The following is an 18347-nucleotide window of genomic DNA, read 5'->3' as shown; positions in this document are numbered from 1 at the left end:
TGCCGGTCTTTTTTTTTTTTTTGAAATAACTCTCCAGCGGGTAATAATATTTGGAAATGCCCAGAGAAAAGCACAATGTGTGGCTCTTGGAAGGCTCTCAATAAACACCTAGTGTTAGAACACCGCTGGGATATTCCATGTGCCCTCAGATAACATAGCTGCACTGAGGACAAAGAATTGAGTGACTGGAGAAGGAAAAAAGCAATCTCCAGTCAAAAGAGGCACTTACGTTCTGCCCAAACCCTTACTACCCTGTGGCACGTGTAGAGTGAGTGAATCTCTGCTGCATTTCCTTGTCAGCAGAACGAAGACTGCCAGGTCATTTGTTACTAAAACAGACCTATTCAACTGTCCAACTCCAGATGACTGTGTGGCATGTCCTGATCCTGGGCATTATAAACATCTTCTGTATTGAAAGTGGAATGTGGAGGTCCGAAGGAGAAGATCAGGATTGTGCTCATGCAATCTCCTATTTCAGAGCATTAATGTGAAACCTGGAAAAACTGTCCAAAATGTGAAACCTGCTGATGGATGCAGCAGAACCCTTTCAGGCAGCCTCTGCCTATAAGTCATACCTTTGACTTTAGTAAAGATGCACACAGATCTGCGCCCCCATCTTCTGCAAGTTAAAAGTTTAGTTCCTATCAGCACAAGATCACTTTATAGGATAGAAACCTTGAGTTTGCTGAATACTGTGGAAGGATTTGGATTCTGAGGTTCTGAACTGTAGAGCCATTGAGGAAAAAGATACCCCTTTTCTTCTCTGAAGAGATAATTTCCTTTGTCCTTATAATCTGATAACAGATCCTTTTATATTTTGTATTTCCCCTTTTTTTTTTTTTTTGATTAGCATCTTGTATTCTTTCCATTTCTGTGTATCATTTTAAACATCCCTTATTCCTCCTTTTCTTTAGTGGACAAATTTCTTCAGTGTTTAGATGTTCTGGGAAGGTAAGGGCTGTATGTTTTGGGGTCTCTGCCTGCTGGGCTACTTGACATATCTCTGTCTGTTGAGCCCTCACTTTCCAGGCTTTCCTGAGACCCCTGTGAGAGTGTGCAGAGGGAAGCAACAGGATGGAGACTGGTATCTTCACAAGCCAGACTGGTCCAAATCTGGTAGCATGAAAGGAAAGCCGCTTAAAAATAATGGAAATTATAGAAGAGATTTCTCCTCCCATTTGAAGTCCAAATAATTTTCCTTTGTTGTGCATTTTTTTTTTTAGGACCACCAGAAAAAAAAGTAGTGGTGCATCTTGAGAAGTTGGACACAGCACATGATGATCTTGGCAATACCGGCCATTTCACCATCATTTACAATCAAGGCTTTGAGATTGTGTTGAATGACTACAAGTGGTTTGCCTTTTTTAAGGTTAGTTTTGTTGGAAATGCATTTGTATTTTCAGTGATTTGATATCTGAAGCTTCTTCTAATCAGACCCTCAGAATTTTGATTTTTAGATTGAGAAGATAACGAGAAGTGACATCACCAGGCACCTGGGTGGCTCAGTAGGTTAAGTTTCCGACTCTTGATCTCAGTCCAGTCTTGATCTCAGGGTCCTGAGTTCGAGCCCTGCACTGTGGCTTGAGATCACGGGGCTGGCTGATTTGCTGCTGCTGCCCAGCATCACAAGAGAGTATGCTACTGCACAGTGCTAGCCCAGGAAAAGCTCAATATTCAAAGTCTGGTTTCTACTGAATGTGTATAGCTTTCAGACCCTCGTAAAGTCCAAGATGGTAAGTTGGGCCATTGTAGTCGGGCACAGTCTGTTAGAATGTGCTAGATACATTAATGCGAATAACTCACTTTGCTAAGCTGAGACAAAGAGATGGAGAACTTGAGTTACTCCTTGGGCTAAAGTAAAAGGTAGCCCTGCCAGTCCAGCTTGTTTTCTTCTTTTACTGGGGAAGAAGTCTTGTCCATTCTTCTATTCTAACACATTGCTTCCAGTTGCAGATATATTCTAGCATAAAATGGTTTAGCACACATTGCAGTCCATCCCAGATATCCTTCTGAACTTGGAACTTCTGTTAGCAGAGTGTTACCTGGTTTAAGTAAATTGAGGACACAAGTCTGAGACAAGCTGTTTCTTCTTACTATAAATAGAGTACAAACAAACACAGGCTTTTCCATGGAGTAGGGTTTACAACCTTTGGAACACCTGCTAAGAGTTAGCCAATTGTAGGGATTCTGGTAAGAGGATGCAAAACAAAGCACCAAGAAGAGCGTGACCTCTAAATTTATTGTGATTTCTCTTGTGATTTAATCACTACAATATGCTGTTACATCTAAACCAAGTATTTTTCTTAGAATAGTAACTTTTTTTTACCCCCGTGAGAATCCCTCTTTAACATGAAAAAAGGAAAGAGAGAACAAGAGGAAAAAGTTATCCCCCTCTTGCCTGGATTGGCTGCTCTGATAATCAGCTGGTGGGACCTGATCTATCCATTCTGGCTGTTGAGGGCCAGCTGTTCATTTTAGTAGTTGGAACTCATGCTTGACCAGTTATGAAATATTTTACTATCACTTCTAGATACTATGTATTTAAAAAAAATGACAGTATCTGTGTGAATTTTTGAAGTTGTAATACACCGATGGTTAAGTGTAATTCGTTCCAATATAATTCTTGTCTGCATATTGATGAACCTGGGGCTCTGCAGACCTTGGAGGAACTCCGAGGTAGCCCTTCGGAGTTCTTGGCCTTGTGGTTGAGAACCACTTGCCTATGGAATTGATGTACAAGGATATCCTCAAGACGGTTGTTCACTATGTACTCCACCCTCTCTCCCCCTTGTTCTTCTTTGCCTGACACATACTAGGCACTTGGTCAAAAATTTGTTTAAAAAATGAAAATGAATCATTGAAGTAGAATTCAGTTGAGAAATAGGTTGAATAAAAAATTATTTAAGTGTTAGATGGGAGTTGAATATAAGTATAGATGAGTAAAGTTTTACCCATTTGGCTTAGAAAAATTCTCATTCCTCCCTTCTACAGTATGGGAGAAACTGTTGGGCAAACTTCTAAAGTCACCCATTTAATTTCCTGAGCAATAACCAGAAATAGATATGGGCAGTTTCCCTATATTAAATACTTGTCTCTCAGGTTGTCTGCTCTCAGCTTAAAGAAGAATCCAAAATTGGTAGGGACAGATGGAACAGCTAGTGGCTGGAGGAGAAATCCAAATACCTCTATGTGTTTCTCTTTAAATCACAGTGTAAGCAGATTTGGTATTTTTCTGTAGCTTCAGAACATAAGTCACCAGAACATAAGTCATAGGTCAGTAGAGAGCCACTTTATAAAGCCAAATAAGGTTATAAGTGTACTCGACCCCGTGTGGGGAGAATCACTATATATACTGTTGTGGGCTAAAACCCTACCTGATCACAGGCTCCTGGATGGCGTCCTCTGATTAGGAATAAAAATAGGAAGAGTGTTCTTCCATTAACTGATTTCAGTATATTTCTTGAAGTGCCTACTTGACCAGAACCGTTATCAGGGCTGTTTTTGTGCTGAGAAATCAATCACTCTGACTAGACAATAGTTAGGCTTTGTGATAGGACCATCATTTCAATAAACAGAGTAGAATATATATGATACTTGGCTTTAAAACTTCTCTTAACCTAATCAAGTACTAGGTCAACATGTTTTTCAGAGTGATAAAATCTATGTTCTTTTAGCAAATCCAGCTGACAAGATAATGGGGAACTGAATTTGTAAAAATCTAAGAAAAATGATAGAGTGGAATTGACTTTATTTTTTTAAAAAAATATGTATTTTTGCAAGAGAGAGAGCGCACACAAGTGGGGTCGGAGGAGCAGAGGGAGAAGCAGGCTCCCTACTGAGCAGGGAGCCCGATGCAGTACTCCCTCCCAGGACCCTGGGATCTTGACCTGAGCTGAAGGCAGACGCTTAACCAACTGAGCCACCCAGGTGCCCCTGGAATTGTCTTTAGATACTAGGAAAGGCAAGCACGTTTGGTGACCCTGGCTAACACAGCTTGCTGGTGTTTACCAGAAGCATCAGGGCATTTCCTGCAGTGGTTCTGGGGAAACTAAGTTGGGTTCTAACTCCAGAAAAATGAGCAACCTATTGAAATGAGCAAAGCACATGTGGCTTTTTCTACAGACTTAGAAAATAGATTTGAAAATAAAAATTTATTCTTATAAATGAAGACTTAACCAAGGTATAAGCAGTATTTGTTGATTAAAATGTCTCATGTAAACTACAACATCATTCATTCGGCCTACCACTGTCAGAGAACATCTGATGTTTGTGCCATGTATATCTATCATCTTTATTTTTTACACTGTTAGTCTACAAATCAAGTGGATTTCCAGATCTCTCCGTTGACTCATACCAGACCCTACCACTTGTTTCCTTTTGCCCTCTTCAGATTTGCTTTCATTAGATTGCACATTTGCATGTGATTGTCTTTTGCTGTTGATGCTAGAGTTTGCCCAGCGGCTGATCTATGCAGAGTAATCTGTTAGGCTGCTGGTCCACCTTTTCCCCAGACTATCCTACAGCTCAACAGTGCAGACAGCTTCCACATCATTCTCCCTGCATGCCAACTTTAAAGCAATTTTGAGACCACTATTGCTAGGAATTTGCTTTATTAAGTTCTCAGGCCTCACCTGGAAGATGGGCATTTTTCATGATTCAAGGTTTGTAAGTTTTTTTTGTTTTTGTTTTGTTTTGTTTTCACTTGGTTTTACCTGCTTGAGACATTGGGAGTGAAGTGGGGATCATTTTTTGCATATGACTTCAAGCTAGATAAAAGCTTGGAAGGAGATAAATCTTGACACGGAAAGTTTTTGCATGGTTTGAATTTGTCAGGAAGCACTAGGAATATATTCTTAGAAGATAAGTTTTTCTACTCAACTTCCTGCATACATTGAATTATCTGAACGCTTTATGGGGGGTTACAAACTCAAATTTGGGGCCCACCCAGGCAGATACTTAAGCATTTGAAATGACCTTCATGTAATAAAACAATAAGGAGTAATCAGACCTATGACAAAATGGAAACTTTCTTCGAGGCATTCATATTCAATTTTCTTTTAAAATAATGTAGTGGCCAAAATAAATGATAGTACTGTCTGCAGGCTGGTTTCTAAGAGTCATCAAATTTAATTGTTTTACCATTTGGTTCTAATTGGCAAACCCAACAGATCTCCACCCTTTGAGAGTACCTGCAGATTAAAAGCAGCCAACCTCTTAAATGAAAACCAAATGTAATGAAACGAGATGTTTAATTATGGCTGACTTGGTGTTGGGTGGATAAATGATTTTTTTAATGCTTTTATGTATTTTGCTCATCTTTTATGATGAGCATGTATAAAGCTACTCTGCACACCGTCTACTCTAATTGCACAGAGGAAGGAAATCATATGAAAGAGACTGAGTCCCAAAGAACACCCTCAAGTTGAATAGGCTTTCTAGCCTTTTCTTGCTTCTGATTTCACTTTCTCCAGGGCTATAGAAAGAAGCTGTAGAGCAGGAACTGATTTCATGTTGAAGATCAAGCCACACAAGGGCCGAGGAAGATGTGTAGAAGGGAACCTAGACCCATGGTTGAAAATTTTATCTTATGACCATCAAGCACGCTTTGTTGATTTTTGTTTGGGTCCCACCAGTCTTAGAACTCTAAGCAAAAAACACTTCTGTGGGTGTTTCTAAAGCAGGTTGGTACTGGAAATGAGCCGTATGTTGGGAAAGCCTTACCTACCAGAGGATTTATAGCCCATTTTGTGTCCTAGTGACTTGTAAATTTCCAGCTTGTTGCCTCAGACAGAAATGTCAATCATGTTTCTACAATTAAAGATTTGGGAATCTTGTCACATTTTTTCACTCTGCTTTCTGGATTCATTTTTAAGATCTAACGGTTCAGCTTTCAGAATATTTGTTTTTCAGGTAATTTACTTGTTTTAATATAGATTTAGTATACTGAGATCCAGATTTTGTCTTTTTTTAAATTTTAACAACTTGCGGTTTACTCTTGAGAGTGTTTCAATTTAGGGAAAGGATCAGAAGTTTAACAGTCCATGCCTAATTTTGTTTCATGGTGATACTTAACATGATGACTTAGTTTCCCATTGTGAACTCTTCATAGGATGTCACTGATTTTATCAGTCATTTGTTCATGCAGCTGGGAACTGTGAGGGTACATGATTTGAGACATCTGAGGAACACACTGGGTGAGCTTCATTGAAATTTTTAACTTCTTAAAAGCCAGCAATGTTTGTTGATTCATCTGGGAGAGGGAGATGGACACTGGAGAGATTAGGGTTTTCGCACACATTTCTTGCTTGAGCCTGCTTATTTGCTACTTCTCACCTGCCTGCACTATTTTATTTTATTTTATCTTTCACTTCATTATCTTCACACACATCGAGTTGGTTCTCCCAAGTCTGATATGCTCCTAACCTAAGCAGACCTGAACCCAAACGGGTCAAAACTCAGTTAAGAAAAGGTCAGCCGGAGGTTGTCGTGCCTCCTGGAGTTGCTCATTTTTTTCTCTAAAAGGACTCAAGAGGGAACCACATGAGGCTCTGACATTTTAGGTGTGTCTTCCAGTAGAGAGGGCAGTTCTTCCGGAGAAATTTGCATACCTGCCACTCATCCCTGGGAGACTCCCCCATATTTTTCAAACTGGCTCCTGGCTCAGAACAGACTACTGACTAGGAGGAAGAGGCTCTCTTTCACTCTTTACATTCTCCTCACACTTAGAAAAGATGATTAAATCATTATTCTCACTGAATCCATAAGTTTAGAGGTCTTAACATTTTTATCAGCAAAGGGTGGTTAGGGAGTAAAGTTGATAGGGACTTAACCATTGCTTGCATTTTAACACTGTTATTTCCCCTTTCCCTATCTCCTTTTTGAACTCCTAAATACATAAGGGGAATATGAAAAAGGGAATGGGGGGGGGGAAGTGTTGAAAACTCCATGGCTTTATCCTGTAACAGTGTTTTCCAAATTGTTAATGGCCCAAAAATGGCCCACATCTCTGCTGGGTAGGAATTGCTCATCCGTTCTGTTCACTTCATCTTGTGAAGCTTTGGAGGTGGTTCCAGGCAGCCACTATGAATGGATCAAAGTGGAAATTAGAACTGAAATTAATAAGCTCTTTTTTTTCTGAATTCCTAGTAGTTGAATAAGTATAGGTTGTGTTAAATAGTTTCCTTTATTTCAGAACTTCTCAGAATCTTTAATATAGTGGATGGTAGTTGCTTAGGAAGATAAAAGAGGAAACTTTCCCAAAATAATCACCATTTTTTCCTCACAAAAAATGACGTCTTCTCATTTTTTGTGCAGTTTACAAAATTATGTCTTAAAACTCTCACTCTTCCTTCTAATTAGGAGGACACCTCTATTAGAAGATAACTCCCCCGCCCCGTATTTGCTCTGTAAATGGGATAAATAGCCTTGTACCTGGAAATATGGATCAAGGCAGCATTAAGCCTCTGTGTAGAATTTGAAAGGTATACATGTTAATGTATCTGGGTTGCTAGATTAGCCTGTTTCTTCTAAGTACATTTCAAAATTAGATTTATGCGGTGGTAGTTAATTTCAAATGCATCTGCATGTGCTTCTTGAGCTTGTTGGCTGTGTGCATGATACCTGTTGCTTAAGCATTCGGCTTTTGAGAATGGCAGCTTTTTGTGAATGTCTTAAATAGCATTAAAAATTTACCAGCATTTCAAATACTAGTACTGTTTTTTCTTAATTTTTTAAAAATTAAATTAATATGATTAAATATTCTTAAGAGACAGTATGATCCTTGTTGGCTTGTAACTCTAGTTTTTATTGTCTTTTAGTTGTTAAATAGAGCATCTGTTGAGGGGCTCTTTTAAAACAACAGCCAAACACAGACTTTGGGGCTAAGAGGCAGAGCAGCATGCAGCCATGGACCTGCCTCCCTCTAACAGCTAGCAGAGGCCTCTGGCAGCTACATTCCCTTCTGGAGTCTTTCTGTGCCTGTAAAATGCTGAGGCGTCCTGGTGACCTACCTCCAAGGCAGCTGCCCTCCTGAACATTTCCTTGGAAAGCAGCAACCGCCATTTTGAAATGTGAACAACCAGAGACTACAAAGGAAAATGGAAAGAAAAGTCTGGAAGCGTTAGGTGGCTTCACCATTCAGCCTTTGAATGAAAGGAACGATACGCAACTCAAGTTTTTCCCTTTTGAATATTACTCTATTGAAATGATTTTTTCCAAACTGATTAGGATTTGAGTTTTGTGTTTGATTTTGTTCATAGTGCGAATTTTATTCCCAGTTAAATTATCTTCGTGTGTACCTTCTTTCTGTAATTGCCTTGACGAACCCCAGCACCTACTGTAAGGAAAAATGCTTCGGGACATCTTGAGACGCCCAGATATGTTATTGGTGGAAAGATGGCTCTGTGGAGAGCTTGTTTGGGGGAACAGTCTTCTGAGATAAGTCAAACTGATGAAAGGTATCTTTGCAGATCACAGGCCTACATTTTACCTTGGCCAGAAAGATGGGGTGATTAATACTTTTTTTTTTTGGTCTGTTCTTTGATTAGATGCCAGCTTTGTACTAAGAACTTAACATGCTTTACCTTACAAGAATCTTATGAAGTGGATATCACTAGCTTCATTTTATAGAAAGGGAAAATTAGTCTCTTACAGTGCTTAAGCTCACAGCATCTAATTGTAAAATGACAAGGGCTAGTGTTTCAAGCCTACAGACCTCCCTGGGGCTAAAGAGTAAAAGAAAAGCCATTTCACAAAGAAATAATGGTACTTGAAGTAACATTTCAGTAGATTTTTCTGGTGAATCCCAGTTCGTAAATATCATGAATGCTAGTTTAATAGAATGAATTGCATTGCATCGGCTCACTTTTTTTAGGAGAACTGGCTTAAAGTTTGTTTCCTCACCAAATTAGGCTATTTCCTTTCTTTCCTAAACCAGGGTCCTTTTCAAGAGGAAAACTTACCTTCTTTCAATTGTAGTCCTCCAAATTGGAAGGAGAGCTTTGTAAGCTTCAAATTAATTACAAATTAAGTACCCTTGCCAAGTTGACTTCTTTCAATTACACTATTGTTCACACTGATTGCTATCTTTCAGCTCTTTCCTACTAAACAATGTACTAGTTTCCTGCTCAGTTCAGAATTGATTAATATCACCCTTGGTAAGCTGAAAATGTGGGGCTACACCTAGTCCCTATTTTCTGGGAGAGTTTTTCTCCTGTATCTTTGCTTCAATGGAGGGATCTCTAGATACCAGATTTTCATTAATTTATTGGTTCAGATAACTTTTTTATGACCTCTGAGAGGCACTGTTCTGCTATTCTGGGAAGATCATGTCTTCTAAAGGTGAAGTAACTATATACCCAACTACTTATACCTGGATACTTTCTTCCATCCTACCTCTGGACCTGATAATTCATCACTCAGGATCTTGATGCCGCCTCTGTGAAACCCTCCCCAGCTCTTTCCATTAGGGGGAGAAATGCCATTATTTTGGTTCACGTTGTGCTTTGCAGTCACCTCTGCTCAGGTAATACTGTTCTAACTGCTGTAGACATGGAGTGATTTGATAGCACGTTTTCACCTTCTTCCAGATTGAAAACTGTAGATCTCCCTGTGTGCCTTCAGAACCCAGTTACCCAGGACTTTGTAAGTGTTTGGAAAATTGACCACACTTTTATTGTCTCTTCAAAGACTTTCGGAAGTATTATCAGCTTACAAAGAATTCTATAGGATTCTGGAAGCGCAAAGCAGGAATGATGCTATGTTTATATTTTTGGTTCTGTGTTCTAAAAAAATTACCAGGTTACCTGTCTCTAGAGTTCTGAAAGAGTTGTGTATTTTCAACCTAATTTCCAGGATGTGAATACTGACAAAGCAGCTAGTGTGTATAAAAATGTATTTCATATGGAATTTAAAATCACCTCTACTGGAGACTTTTTTCCTATTTCTCTGAGGAACTTTGCACGTAAATGTTTTGATTATGGAGAAGACTTGGTGTGTACAGAATTATAGATATTTGTGTTAGGAGGCACCATGATATAATACTGCTTAGCATTCTTTGTCACGACTGCTGGTTTGTCTTCTCTAGTCTTTATTCCGAGGGCAGGCATGTACTCTTTATTACTAACCATTTTGTTCCCTATGTGTGATACGTGATAAATAGACCTTTAATAAATGTCTGTAGAAGAAAGAAAATTGAATAATATTTGTTGTGTTGTCCTGTTGTTTCATTGATGTGTTTCTGGGAGTATTGTTCCCTTTCTGTACTTAACATCTGTGGTGGACCCTCAGGCCAAATTTGTTGAATGACATGGGAGAAAACAATGGAGATGTTTAGATTTTATTCTGTTTGTTTACATTTTAATTTTTGTGTGAGACTGTAGAGGCCAAGATAGGGCTTAAAGTTCTAACTTTCAGAATTACTCAAAACTAAGTTAGCTGTCAGGGTGAATAGCTTTATGATCGCAGTGGTTCCCCAAAGCCTGGAGAAGCAACAACCAGAACTGGTCTGGAGTGCTGTAGGTTTGGTCCTGCCTTCCCCTATCTTGAGAACAGTGAGAGGCACCAGCCAAAGGTGAGATTAGGTGAACTCTCAGATTTCTCCCAGTCTCACAGTTTAACAGTTGATGAGTGAGGAAGTGAGGAATGAGCCAAGGGACTTTAACTACTTTGTTGAGTGACAAACTGCTGTTTTAACTAGTTCTGGGATATATATTTTTGTTTAAACTGAATGTCTTATAAACACTGGAAACAAATTTATGAGCCTCCATTTCCACATGCAAATCCAGCTGCCAGTTCCTTCAGATTTCCTGGCAGTTTCAGAATTCTTTGAAATTCAACTTTTTTAAACAAATGGTTACATCTAGTTAGAAAACTAGAGCTAATCCTTGAAACTGACAGAGGGAAGTCTGTTTCTTTCTAAGGAAAGATGTGGTACTCTTAGGTAAGTTTGGCAAAGTATCAATTTAGTAAAATGTGCCTTGTTCTCTTGTTTTGCTTTACTCACACTCTAGACCTGACAGCAAGTGAAAGCAGTTAATCTATATTTACATGGATATGTACAAGAAACAAAGGGCAAACCTCCAGGAAACATTTTTTATTCAGTATTACTGGAATGTAATATATGTATATGGTTTACCATTAAATCATTCAACTTCACACGGGGTGTTCTTTTCGGAAGTGGTGAATGATCTTGATGGATAAGACCCGGTTCTCCAAATTTTTTATTATGTATTCCACAGTGTGTAAAAGTACATTTAAAAAATTATATACATGTCGTACTATACTGATGTTTGCTGTCAAACACATGGCATACTATGAAATGATTAAATATATGATTCACTTGCTGTCACAAATGTGGGTCCTGCCAAAACATATTTCATGACGATATCCTTTGAACATAATACAAAGGTATGTTTCATTATCATAAGTCTGTTACCTATAATTTTCATACTGAAAATTTTCAACATTTGGAAGCACAGTTTTCTACTGAAAATCTTTAAAAGATTTCAGTAGTTTTGATCCATTTTGTTAAAAGTATGGAAGTTGTAAAGGTTAGTAACGTTTCGAAGAATTGCTGTTTGGTATTAGGGTTGATGACAATTTAATGGGCAATTTTTTTAATTGAAGTATAGTTGACACACAATGTTAGATTCGTGTCAGGTGTACAATATAGTGATTCGACAACTCTGTGCATTATGCTATGCTCACCACAAGTGTAGCTAGACATATTTTAACTGAAACATTTGTTTTATTGATAAATAAGATGAACAGCTGAATACTGCAGTGATGGAACCATTTCAGAACATCTGATTTCAAAAACTTACTAGGAATAATAGGGCAAATGAAGTTTGCCTTTTGCTTATGTGTGCTTACATTGATTTGCAAATTCTGATTTCTCTGCAAGTATTTTAAACTATTTGTTCCTATTGTGAGAATTAGCTTAGTTAAAGCAGGTAAGTACGTAAAGCAGTTTAGGCAGGAACATGTAAAAGGGAAGATGCCCAGTCCGGACCGTTGCAGGTTACCTGTCTCCAGAGTTCCAAAAGAACTTAAGCATGCTGTGTGGCAGGTGAACGTCAGACCTTGAAACCGAGAGGTGGTGCCAGTGTTGCTTTGGATATTAAATAACGGTGGAAGTGGGTTTTCAGTTTTATTTATATAATTACAAATGTAAATAGAAATTCTGTTTTCCCCCAATATTCCAGTGGATCATCTTGCCTTGTTTTGGAAGCCACTGGTTGACAGGATAGTACCCATACCAACTATTCAGTTGACAGATTGGGTTTAGTGTTTAAATTCTTCCATGGCAAAGATAAAGTCTTAAGACAACTTTGTTTCCCCCATGGTAACAGGTAGTAGTATTTACATTGTTGCTTTTTGAGTATTTTATAACTTTTTAAACTCTTCACACTTCAGTGTCCTCTTTAGCCTTCCTGGGAATCCAGTGAAGTGTAGGTTTTGTTCCCATTATCAGGTGAAGAATTGGGGCTCCTTAGTTGTGGCTTGCTCAAGTTTGCATAAATTAAAAATGGCGGAATAGGATTTAAAGGGCAACGTCCTCTTAACTGCTTTTTTCTCACAGTGCATTACATAAAATATTGAAATATTTGTCAAGTGTATCATTAATCAGGGAACCAGTGGAACAAGTTGATTTGAAACCCCTCAGTGTCAAAAAGCAGTTGGGAGAGATCCAGGGTAAATAACTTAAGTTCTAAAATACCCCAGTCTGCTCTTTTTCAGATAGTTAATATTACTGGATAAATGTAATTGGAGAGTTGATAAAATGAGTGGGAACTTGAGGGGGTTTGAGAGTGTTCGTCAATCTAGCAGTAATTTTGAAGAAGCAAATGGATAGCTATGTATGGGATCCTAGTAGTTTCCTAACCCTAAGTGCTGGTGTGTGGAATTTCTTTACATTTTATGAAATTATGTATTTGTTGAAATTGTCATAAATGAATACAATCTTAAGTTATGCCATCTGTGCAAGACTGTATTCAGAAACTGATGTTTACATAAATGAAAATTCTTTAAAAAAATTTTGGCTACATTTCAAGCTGGATAGTGTGACCAAGACTTCAGCTTCTTAATTGGTAATAATGTCAGAAATCTCATAAGTATTTCATAATAGCAGCAAAAAAATGACAGATACCGTGAGAATGTTCCAGTCAAGAAAGTAACGGCCCAGTGTGTGGTCCTCTCAAGGTTGTAAGGTCCTGAGCCCGTGGCTTCTGGTGTGGTAAATTCCTCATTTCTCCCAAGTCCTGCACAGTGATACTAACAACCCTGTCTTACCTTTTGTAAGGTAATTTCAGGATCTGTCTAATATCTTAGAAGCACCACACTTCTGTTACAAACTTCTTATCTTTTCTGAGTTTCTTGTGTTATTGCTAAATGGGTCTTGGTTGTTATTCTTTCTATTCTATTATTCATTCATTTATTCACTTATTCTGTAACTAATTTCTTTCTAATGCCAGTTACCTAGCTCCCAAATAAAAGATCCTGTTCTCGCAGTGCTTGTGTTCGAGGACAGAACAACCTCATAAGCTAATGTGAAAATGAAATGGCTTAGTGTATATAAAAGAATTTATGAGGTGGAGTCTTTTATCATCATCCTGATTTTATGGCTGAGGACACAAAAAGAATAAGTATTAACCTGCTTGGGATCACGTGGCCAGTTACGGGGCAGAGCCGCACGCAGTAGAGGCAGTCCAGCCTGAAGACCATATCCTTGACCTCTATCCCCCGCCCCCAGTCAAAAGCCTTTGGCAAAAAAATGGTAAAAAGACTGAACAAGCCAAGGCAACATAGATACCCGACCCGTGGGGAAGGACGGTTGCCCATTAGGACTGCTAGAAATGTAGGTGGCCCTTAAAGGGCCTGGACAACAATTTGGACCTGACTCATGGGAGTCAGTTAATCTTCTCCAGCTTTTTTTTTTTTTTTTTTTTTTTTGAAGGAAACAGTGAATGAAACAATGATCTTATCACCTGTGAGCCCATATTTGAATTCTCCCTTCTCCATTTACTTTTGCAAAGCCACTTTTTTTTTTTTTTTCATGAGAAGAGTAATGCCTGTTATCCCAAGGAATCATCGTGAGGCTCAAATGATACAGACGGAAAACTCTGCAAATTGGGATTTGAACCTTTGCTGCATGGCTTCTAGCCATCTCCTCTCTGTGTTTGGCAATTGACCAGTATGTTTACTTTTCTAGCTCTTTGTGAGAAGACAAAGGGTATGAAGAAGTGGTATGCAGTATGGGGAAGAACCCTTGGGTCTAGGAGCCCTTGGTTATAAATTCTCATTTGACCACCTTCTTTAGGGCTCTTTTTTTTTGTCCCCTGAGACTATATTATCTCTCTGTCTCCTTGAACCCCTAAGACTGATGAGTGACCTGTCAAGTATTTACAAAGCATGAAGTGATAGGTAAATGTGAAGATGCTGTCATGCTGTAATGTCAATGAGGAATCTAGAGTCCTTAAATAGATATGGTAAGCGAATGTAGCGAAACCAGTCATGCACTGGTGAATTTTTTCCCACTTTTGAAATAACAAGGCGGCCTTCCTGTCACAGGGACAGTTCATTTGGTGTTAGACATGATGCTTGTAACTATGACTCAGTTGTGTCAACCAGGTGCGCAAAACCACACTGATGAAAAACATGGGGCCCAGTTCTTCCAACTTGAATGCCCCTAACTCTTTTGGTATGTAGGGAAAGTTATTTTATCTGTGATCTAAATTTCTGCCGAGATGGGGAAGTTTCCTGGGCTTCTCCAGCATGGTTAGCTTCTCGAACCACATGATGTCGTAATGAATTATTTACATCTGTTTCTTTCATTGAATTGTGAGCCTCTTAAGGGCTGGGGCCACCTTAGTACATATGTGTGTGCATGCCTAGGACATGCACAATTCCTGGGAAAAATGTGACCAATAAATACTTGATATAAGTGAAAGGACTTAGCAAAATACAAAATAGGTTGTGTAAATAACAAATTTTTTTTTTCCCAGAAAGTGCAATCCTAATTCCAAACAGATGAATGTTAGCAGCCTCTAACAACACCTGGACCATCCCTCAGGGGTGACCTCTTCTAGGACTTTGTAGGCTGTGAGTCTCATTCTTAGGAAATAAGGGTATTTTTTAAAAGTGATTAATTTCACAAAATTTATGTAACGGTCTTCATTTTATAAACAAGAAAATTCCACCCAGAGACCTAGTTCACCTTTTGTTTCCATTTCTTAAAAACCATATTTCAGAAAAATTTTATGTATTTGTATTCAACTTAAGCACTGTCTTGTAATTTTTTTTTCTTCTTAACATAGGTTTGGTTTTTTTTATGGTTCTGTAGAGGGATCGATGCACTTTTTCTTATAAGGCCAGATAGTAAATGTTCAGGCTTTGTGGGCCTGTGTTCTCTGAGGCAGCTATGCAGTCCTGCTACTGTAGTGTGAAAACAGCCATAGACAGCCTAGACACAAGTGGGCCTGGTTGTGCTCGGTAAAACTATATTCACAGAAGCAGGCAGCCTTCTCTAGCCCTGCTTTGCTCACCTCTCCTACAGAACTGACATTTATCATTTAGAATGCTATACAGTACTATTTGAGTTATTAATTTACAAATTATTTTTATAGATGAACAATTAGGACACTGTTCTTGGTTTTGTTTTTAAGTTTTCTGTTCTCTTGCAATAAGTGTCTTCCATGTTTAGCATTTTTTTTTTCATTTATGTGTATCTGACAGTTTCTATAAGGTCCATTTCAAGAACTCTTCAAAGTCTTGTCAAACCACTTTCTAAAACCTCAGGGGTGGGGAGCCTTGGCTTAGCCCCCCTGGCCTGTCTGTCCAGCATGCAACAGAGAGGGGAACATGATCAAGGGCCTGTGCCAAAGAGAAACAGAATACAACGCTAAGGGGTTTAGGTTACATCACACGAGGTTGCCCATATTACTGTTTTTGATCTATAAAAATAGCAGTATGCAAAGTGTAAGTATCTATGAGTAGTCCATAGTAACTTTTCCTGTGCTGAGAGTTTAGTGGGTGGTGAAGCCCAAGATTCAAATCTAGCTCTTTGGGATTATAAAGCCAGACATTTTTAACTCCATTCCTAAATATGATTTAAATTCAGAGAGAGTCTGATGTAATAAGGTAATTTTACTTTAAGTACAGTTTAGCCCTTACATTTCTCTAAACTCGGGGTTTGCAAACAACAGGCCTGTTTTTGTACACAGAGTTTTACTGGTACACAGCCTAGTTCATGCACATCTATATTCCCTCTACATATTTTATATTGCAGTGGCAGAGTTGAGTGGTTTTGACAGAAGCCTTATAGTTTGCAAGCCTTAAAATATCTATTTTCTGGCTTTTAAAAAAGAAGCTTTCCAACCCCTGCACACAGGTAAAGTAATATCCCGTCATATTAATTAGGAGTTTGCAAATGATAGCCCGTGAACCAAAAATAACCTACTGTGTACTTTTGGAAAGTATTGCAACACAGCTGACTGCTGTGCCAGTTTGTTGATGTGTTGTCTGACTGCTTTTGGGCTTTTGTTCCATGAGATTAAGTCAATGCCTGAAATCAGCCCAAGTCCCCCCTCATTGAAATTTAGCATTATTTTTTCCTTTCTTCCTCCCACACTCTTTGCTGTCATTCTGGATTATGTGTCCCTCCTCCATGAGGAGATGTTATGCATGAGGATTTGTAAGCTCTGGAGCCAAAGTATGAGTTCAAATCCCAGATCTATCACTTTGTAGGTGTTTTTCAGTATTAACTTTACAATGAGAAAAAGGGCCATATTTGTGAAATTAAATGGAGAGAATATTTAATAATCAGGTTCCTTTTAGCTCCCTATAATCAGAATGTCCTACTCGATTGTGAGATTGACAGAAGAAAGGATTTTGTTTAGTGGTATGGAAATGTTTCACTCTTTGTTTTGTAGTTTGTTGGAGTCCATCTTCTGTGGGTAGAAAAATATAGTCTGACAGCCTGAGCAGAATTTTGTCTCTGCCACTTCATGGCTCTGTTACCTTAGGAGCTCCGTAGCCTCTCTGAGCTGGTAAAATGGAGTTATCCAAGCCTCCTTCCTCATAGGCTTCCTGGGAGGATTGAAGGAGGGAACTTTTGTAAAAGGCCTGGAATGTGGCAGATGCTCTAAAAATGTTTCTTTCCCTGCTTTTGATTCCCAGAATTGTTTTCTTATGTAAATTTCATTTGGCACTCACTGATGGTAATCATAGAACAGTTTATTTCTCATCCTTTTCTAGGCTAATTCTCAGAATGTAACCTCTCAGGGTGAAGTTTTTATTTTGGTTGGCAGAGGCTGGTTCCCGAGATGAAATGAAAAAGAAGCATCTTGACTATGAATGGAAGCCAGGAAATGGACCTGAAAGATGAATATCGATTCACTTGATGTTTCCTTCCCTGATTTGATTGCAGTATAAAGAAGAGGGTCACACAGTAACCAGTTATTGCAATGAGACGCTGCCCGGATGGGTGCATGACGTGCTGGGCCGGAACTGGGCATGTTTCACTGGAACCAAGGTGGGAACTACCCCTGAGAAAGTGAAGGTGAACACAGCACACTCAGAGAGGCTCCAGGAAAAGTGAGTTGCCACCAGTGGAAGATACATTTAATTTTGTTTTAGAGTATGTAGAAGTATGTGTCTAGGTTAGTTCTTAGAATTTTTATTTTGATTATATAAAATTTATTTGACTTAGAAACAGAAGCCATATTCTATAAAACTTTCACTAGTGTTGAGTAATGGAACTGAGAGAAGAAAGTATTTTTTTCACAGCACTCTGAAAGTAATGGACCAATGATGGCTTTAAAGGAAATTTATATGAGAGACTATAGAATTGCAGTGACTAATAAAAAAATCATTTTATTATTGCCATGTGATAACATGTTATACAACACTCATAGATACATATGTTTATGTTGCAACAAATGTAGGTGATACTAATTGAAATAAATTTTACACAAGGCAGTGAATAACCGAAATAAAAATTCTTAGTATTTGTGGAGTGTAGTTGTTTGCTAGGGCTGCCATAACTAAGGACTCCAGACTGAGTGGCTTAAGCAACAGAAATTTATTTTCTCACAGTTCTAGAGGCTACAAGCTCAAGATATATGTCAGCAGATTTGGTTTCTTGGGAAGCCTCTCTCCCTGGCTTGACATGGCAACCTCCTTCTGGTGTCCTTACATGTCCTTACATGGCCTCCCTCTGTCTGTGTCCTACTCTCTTTTCCTCACAAGCACACCCAGTCATATCAGGGTTGGGACCACCCATATGACCTCATTTTACCGTAATTTCCCTATTAAAGGTCATATCTCCAAATATAGTCCCTTTCAGAGGC

The 18347-nt window shown here is 38.7% G+C and overlaps 1 protein-coding gene across 2 annotated transcripts in view; it reads left to right on the top strand.

Moving 5' to 3' along the window:
• Positions 1-18347, top strand: part of CTSC (cathepsin C) — a 34796-nt gene that overhangs the window by 1092 nt on the left and 15357 nt on the right. The window contains exons 2-4 of one of the 2 annotated variants that reach the window (XM_008704432.2): positions 1224-1369; positions 6110-6194; positions 7818-10186. In XM_008704432.2, coding sequence (XP_008702654.2) covers positions 1224-1369; positions 6110-6194; positions 7818-7828 — 242 coding nt within the window. In that variant the 3' untranslated portion in view covers positions 7829-10186. Of the gene's footprint in view, positions 1-1223; positions 1370-6109; positions 6195-7817; positions 10187-17425; positions 17593-18347 lie in introns of those variants that run through there. The other variant, XM_040630951.1, reaches the window with a different exon arrangement.

The sequence above is a fragment of the Ursus maritimus genome, unplaced genomic scaffold (assembly GCF_017311325.1).
Source record: "Ursus maritimus isolate PB19 unplaced genomic scaffold, ASM1731132v1 scaffold_16, whole genome shotgun sequence".
In the NCBI taxonomy this organism is placed as follows: domain Eukaryota; kingdom Metazoa; phylum Chordata; class Mammalia; order Carnivora; family Ursidae; genus Ursus; species Ursus maritimus.
Note: the sequence above shows the minus strand (reverse complement) of the source record. Positions and strands in the feature narration are given on the sequence as shown.